This window comes from Phalaenopsis equestris, unplaced genomic scaffold (assembly GCF_001263595.1).
Source record: "Phalaenopsis equestris unplaced genomic scaffold, ASM126359v1 Scaffold000703, whole genome shotgun sequence".
Taxonomy (NCBI): domain Eukaryota; kingdom Viridiplantae; phylum Streptophyta; class Magnoliopsida; order Asparagales; family Orchidaceae; genus Phalaenopsis; species Phalaenopsis equestris.
In genome coordinates, this window is record NW_018165143.1 from 333,188 (window position 1) to 339,698 (window position 6,511).

Here is a 6,511-nt window from a genome sequence, read left to right on the forward strand (position 1 = left end):
CACTCTTTCAAGGCACTCATCAAAAGATTGTGATAGGAACTCCGCAGAATCTTTTACATCAATATCAGGCACTTCATGTTGTTCCAGTGGTTTCTTGATTCCAATGGAAAATAATGGGTTGAGCCAGGAGAAAGTAACGAGTTCAGAAAGACTTGCTCTCCCATACGGGCATTCTCTTTTAGTTTCTGTTTGTTTCTCCACAGAACCATTCAGCAGCGGTTCATTTACACTGCTTGAGGTGACGCTGATCCCTGTTTGTCCCCTGACTGACATTGCTGTCAGGCACATGCAGGAAAAGAGAGCAATCATATTTAAAAGTTCTCTTGCTCCCATCTTCAACTTGTGTGAAAGGATAAACTGCAGTTTAAAAAATAAGCTGGTTGCAAACTCGAGGAAGATACTCAGGCATAATAATCTAATTGTCCAGGGGATTATGATGGTGGCTTTTCTCCTGAAAGTGAAAATGCCTACCAGCATAATAATGCATGATAGCGCCTTCATTATTTCAGAAAAAAATTTGACTGAGAGTTCACATTGACCGTCATATTTATTTGATGGGAATAATAGGAGCTCGAGAATTTGGCAGAGCAGAATCGCTGAGCAAGACCATTTGCAGACTTGGTATGAATTTCCAACTCTTATGTTTCCAGGAATAGCTTTTTCTACTGAACATTTTTGTTCTTCCTCATTGTACTTTGTTTTTCGTGCATTACGGTCAAGAATTATTTTAAAGATGAACTGAGCTGAAAATAAAACCAGGAAAAAGAGATTAAGGAATATGAAAATGTTCTTCCAAAAGCATGGGGAACTCGTCTGCAACCATTCTTTCCAATAAGAATTCAGCCGGAATCCTGCAGAGCACGAAGAAACCCTTTTTACATAATCTGAGAAATCAAAATGACATTGAGAGGTTAGAGTTGGCAAAAAAAACTGTCAAAACATTGTTTTTTCCCTATAGTTGGGACATTTCTGATTGATGGTGGGAAATAAAGATGTCCAAAATCATTTTACGTCATTGATTTATTTATAACACGTAACATGATAACATAATTTTGCACCCAAACTACATTGTCAAAAGTGCATCTTAGTAGTTGAAATTAATATTGAATTATTGAAAGCTTACAGCATTCAGGAAATAAACATTATATAATTCTTTTCTTCACAATTTATGTATGGAGGTAATATTCTTTTGTTTTGTTTCCTCTTCGGCCATTATGGCCATGCTCAATGCAAATCAAACATGTTTTCATTCGCTTATAAGGTCCTGCAGCAAATTTTTATGGATAGAAGGTCTAGATAATGAGTTTTTAGGTTGCAATGAAGTTAAACACCAGTGTCTCTTGTCAAACTTAACCTTTTTCTAAGTTATGGAAGAAACCTACTCGTTAAATGCCTTGCAGGAGTTTCCTAAATGCATTGAATTCAAACAATACTTGCATGCTGATATAGTAAACATGTTTGATTGTATTGAGTATAGCTTAGAGTGTCATACAGCACATTATTTCTAGCAATGTGTAGGTTATCACTAATCTGTTATACAGTATTGAATTTGTAGAAGGTTCATTTTTAGATGAAATGTTGCCTAGCTCATACAGTCTTTATCTTTTCTTGTTGAGAATGAATTTTCATCCACCAACTCAGGTAATTACACACACTGGCTATGGAATTCAGATCAGGGTCATTTGATTCAAACCCATTTTGTTATGGCGGAATCTATCTTTAGGATATTCCAAGTACAAGGTAAGTAGATTTCCACGTTTGACCGATAACACCTTGACCCAAATCTCTTGAAGAGGTTTAAATCACTCCAATAAACAGATTGGTCTGTAGTATATGATGGCTTATTAATCGAAGTTTGCACCTCTATATGCTCGTCTTTCTGCACAACTACTCGTTTTCTGGCACACTTTTATCTCCACATAGCCCAGTTACCTCTTCTTTTAGGTATTATTGCTGAGTACTAACAATTCACCTCAGTCTTTATTATATTGCGTCATTAATACAAGAAACAAGTTTTTCACTCTTTACCATATCGATGAATTCTATCGGTGGGTAAGTTTTCTTTAGTATTTTGTCTTTACGCTTTTATCTGTTGTAGAGTGGACCAGTCTATCATGCAAGTTGTGTGTGCAAGCTAAATTTTCTTGTATTTTTTGTATCTATTATAGTTTTTGTAGCTATCTTGTTTATCTTTTAAGTTTTAAAGGTCCATTGAATCAGTGTAAAATTGGCAGCCATGACTAGCAACATAAAAGTAAAACATTACTGGCTACTTTTACCAAATTATTTTTCTATTTATAGGTTCTGAAGAAAATTGAGCCAGATTGGCCAGTTACTCTTTATATACTTTTGGCATTTGGATATAGTAGTGCATTATTAATCTGTTTAGGTATCCATTGCTCAGTAAAATCAATATAGGATAAATATTTAACTATAACTGTAAACCTCTCTCTCTCTCTCTCTCTCTCTCTCTCTCTCTCTCTCTCTCTCTCTCTCTCTCTCTCTCTCTCTCTCTCTCTCTCTCTCTCTCTCTCTCTCTCTCTCTCTCTGTATATGTATAGAGCAACACTTTTATTAGTCTTAACATCATGCGGCCCAAAACTTTAATTAGTTTTTTTTCACTTCTTATTGTTCTCTTTTTTAGAGACTCCTTTCAATGTTTTGAAGATGGAACCTTAAGATCTCTTGCATGAAAAATTATAAATGAAAGTAAAAGTTTAATTAAATGATTTCCATGAACCCGAAATCTACACTTTCTTGATTCGTGCAGTTGAACCCTCAAAACGGTGGATATAAACTATAAAACGTCATCATGTTCTTCTATACTGATGTGCTTCATTTGCTCTTTCATGGTTGATGCCTGATAATAGGACATGAATAGAAGATGTTTTTTTTTTCCTAATGTTGAGCTATAAATCATAAATTATGAGACTGAATCGATGATGTCGGAGAAACATTTTTCCTTCAGAATGAGGTAAAAAGGTCAAAGAATAGCTTGTCACATCAACTTCCTGCAGAATGAAGGAAGCAGCATGAGGATATTAAATGGCAAGTAAGAAGCAATCCTGTCATATATATTAACATCACCATTATTTTTCTTCTTAACCGAACAGATTTTATTAGGCTAAAAAAATCAGTATTGCAGTGAAACAGAAACTCAAAACAAATTTCATAAAATGAATGATCGATCTTGCTGCATAGTTAAAACTGTGTTCTGGTTTTATAGCTCCTCTGTTCCTATTTTAGAAATAAGGAATAAGGTCTCATTAGCTTAGGAAAAAAAAGAGGGTTAATTAGTTGATATACGACTCTTTTCATGATTCTTAGCTTAAAAAACTAAGAATATACGTATTTCCTTGGTTAAAAGAAGAATCTTTTCCTGTTGAATTACTATATACAATTAACATACAGAATATAGGGGAAATGAAATGCTTACGTGCTAAATCAAACATGTTTAACTGGGGCAAGTGTGCAATACAGCACTATAAACCACTGTTTTTTTCTTCAACTCCTCTTTCCAGTGTACTGTTTCTCCCCTGTGACTTCAATATCAAGCAGAAAGCTGAGGAGGAGGAACAGAGGAGCTGGCCGAGGAAGAAGTATTATATTGTAGTGTGAGGAGAGATAACGCCTCACAAAGAATAGATTAATGCATGGCGTTCAGCGTGGAAGTGAGGCTTTGGCTTTTAGAAGGGAAGTGGGGCAGAGAAATGATCAGACTGAGGGAGGACATGACGATTTCCTTGACGACGCTGCCTATTGGGTTTCTTGTCTTTTATCAAACACTAGACCAATAAAATTATTCTACTCATCATATGATAAAACTAGCATGTGAGATAACAATTACATAATTTGCTCTATCTTTATTCGAATAAATATTTGCAATTATATCAATTGATTATTCCTATTTCTAGTCATAATTTTATAGGTAGGCGATAATTGAAAGCTAGAATCAGTACCTCTTTAATGCATATAATATCGATATCTCCGCTTAAATTGGTATTGATTTGTTAAAGAAAGTTCTAATTTAGTCACAAGAAATTGATGTATGCGGCATCATCATCTTTGTGGATATGTTTGCAACTTAAGAAGTTGTGGAGATATGAGGAAGAGAATAATATGATTACTGAAAGTTTCTTAAATTGAGTAATAGTTATTTTGAATATATTTAATTCGCTTATGAATTAAGATTAACTGAATCAGCAATAATTTGGATGGCATTGCCATCATTTGCGTGTAGAAGAGTGGGATTATTTCAAGGTATGTCATGCTTACTCCTTAGATAGAAATTCATAAAGTTAGATTATCTTGTAACGTGTTCCGTGGCCTGTTGGTAGCGCAGTCTATCTGAAGTTCGTAAGTTTCCTCAGATCATGAGTTCGAATCTCTTGGTGGAATAAGGAATAAAAGAAATCAGACAGAATAAAGAGTTTCAGGTCATGAGTTCGAATCTCTTGGTGGCGCAGTGTCGCCTCAAGCTAGATGATACGTGAATTATTTGTATACCGGGTCGCCCCGAGACCTAGCGGGGGTTGAGCCCATAGGATGGGTTGGGATGATTATAAAATAATTTATTTAATTTCCCAAATTAAGTTACTTAATTTAGAATATACTGAATATTATGTACCTAAAATAGATTGTACAAACTACTATTTATTGGAATGAAAGCAAAGGAAAAGGCATTAAGCCTATTTGCTCAAAATATTGTCATGGTATCAGAGCCTGAATCCTTTAGATTTTAGTTTTTGTTATCTTTGGTTAGCATCATCGACTGCTTCCTCACTGGAGCGCTCGTTCTTGTCTTTGAGTTCTGCGGCGTCTTCGTCCGCTTTGTTTGAGTTCTGTCGCTGCTCCTTCGATCGGACCTCTAGTGCTGTGTTCCATGGCATCTTCTTCATCCCGCATCTTCTGATACTTCGTTCTGCTGCGATTTGCTAGCTTCATGCGCTCGCTCCTCCTATCCGATCTCTGGTGTGGCATCTCGTTCGCCCCTGCCGCGATTTGTCGCGATCAGGTTGCTCGCTTCTGTGCGATCCGCCGCAATCCGCTCGCTTCTTGTGATTGTCGCTCGTTCTGCCGCGATATTCTGGTGCATCTGGTTTGCTCCTGCCACTACTATGATCTGCCGCTACAGCCGCTACTACTGTAATCTGCCGCTACTGCAGCAAACTGCCGTGATCCGCTCGTTCCAAAACTGCCGTATTTGTGATCTGCTTGTTCCAAAACTGTCGTGATCCGCTACTGCAGCAAACTGGCGGGATCCGCTTGATCCACCGCTTTCGATCGTCTCGATCATGACCTATTCAAACCTCGCGACATTCTTAGATCTTAGACCTAGCCTTTGAATTTTATTTATCTTGGATATTTTGATCGAAATTAATATATTTAAAATGTCTTCTGAAATCTTAGCTATCAGATTTACGGGAAAGAATTATGTCGCATGAGAATTTCAGCTCAGAATATTCTTAAAAGGGAAGGAGCTTTAGGGCTATATTGATAAGTCTTCTCTAGCACTGTGAGACAAAAGATCTTGGTCCATGGGAAGCAAAAGATGCTCGAATTATTTCCTGTATTTTGGGATCTATTGAGGCTCACATGGTAAACAATTTACGATCATTTAGCACAGTTAAAGAAATGTGAGAATATTTGAAGCCCGTTTATAATCAAGATAATTCTGCGAAACGCTTCCAATTGGAACTTGACATGAATAATTATAGTCAGGGTAATCTTTCAATTGAACAATATTATTCTGGTTTTTTAAATTTATGGAGCGAATATATATACTGGTATTATCTAATGCTAAAGTGTCAAAAGATGACTTAGCTAGTTTTCAAGCTATTCATGAATAAAGTCGTCGTGATAAGTTTTTAATGAAACTGAGACCTGAATTTGAGATTGCTCGAGTTGGGTTGCTGAACAGAGATCCAGTTCCGTGTTTGGATGTTTGTTTTGGGCAATTATTGCTCGAAGAATAAAGATTGGCAACACAAGCTACTATCAGTACAACAGGTGGATCATCAGAAATAATTAATGTGGCATATGCTGCTAAGACCAAAGGGAAGGGGCCAGTGCAGTGCTACAGCTACAAGAAATTTGGTCATATTGCACGGAATTGTGAAAATAAGCTATGTAATTATTGTAAGCAAAAGGGACATACTCTTAAGGAATGCCCAACACGACCCCAAAATCGCAAACCACAAGTACTTCATGCCACGGTATCCGACAATCCTGCCTCAACTACTACTGTTGCTGACAATAATCAATCAACTGTCACACCCTATATGGTTCAACAGATGATTATCTCTGCATTTTCTGCTCTCGGCCTTCAAGGGAAAGGTAAAACTATTTCTTCGATTACTTTTCCTTGGTTTGTTGATTCAGGGGCCACAAATCATATGACTAGCACTGTTGAGCTATTACATAACCAACGACCATACACTGATACTCAACATATTCAGGTTGCTAATGGGAATAATATTTCAATTACGACAGTTTGTGATATTAACTCATC

General features: G+C 36.7%; 1 protein-coding gene across 1 annotated transcript in view; it reads right to left on the minus strand.

The window, feature by feature from the left end:
• LOC110030352 (ABC transporter C family member 9-like) overlaps nt 1–3,774 on the minus strand; it is a 6,309-nt gene extending 2,535 nt beyond the window's left edge. Inside the window, exons 1-2 of the mRNA XM_020733024.1 lie at nt 3,437–3,774; nt 4–851 (exon numbers count right to left, since the gene is read on the minus strand). Of these exons, the coding sequence (XP_020588683.1) occupies nt 4–851; nt 3,437–3,452 (864 nt within the window). The 5' untranslated portion in view covers nt 3,453–3,774. The remainder of the gene's footprint in view (nt 1–3; nt 852–3,436) is intronic.
• Nucleotides 3,775–6,511: the final 2,737 nt, after the last annotated feature.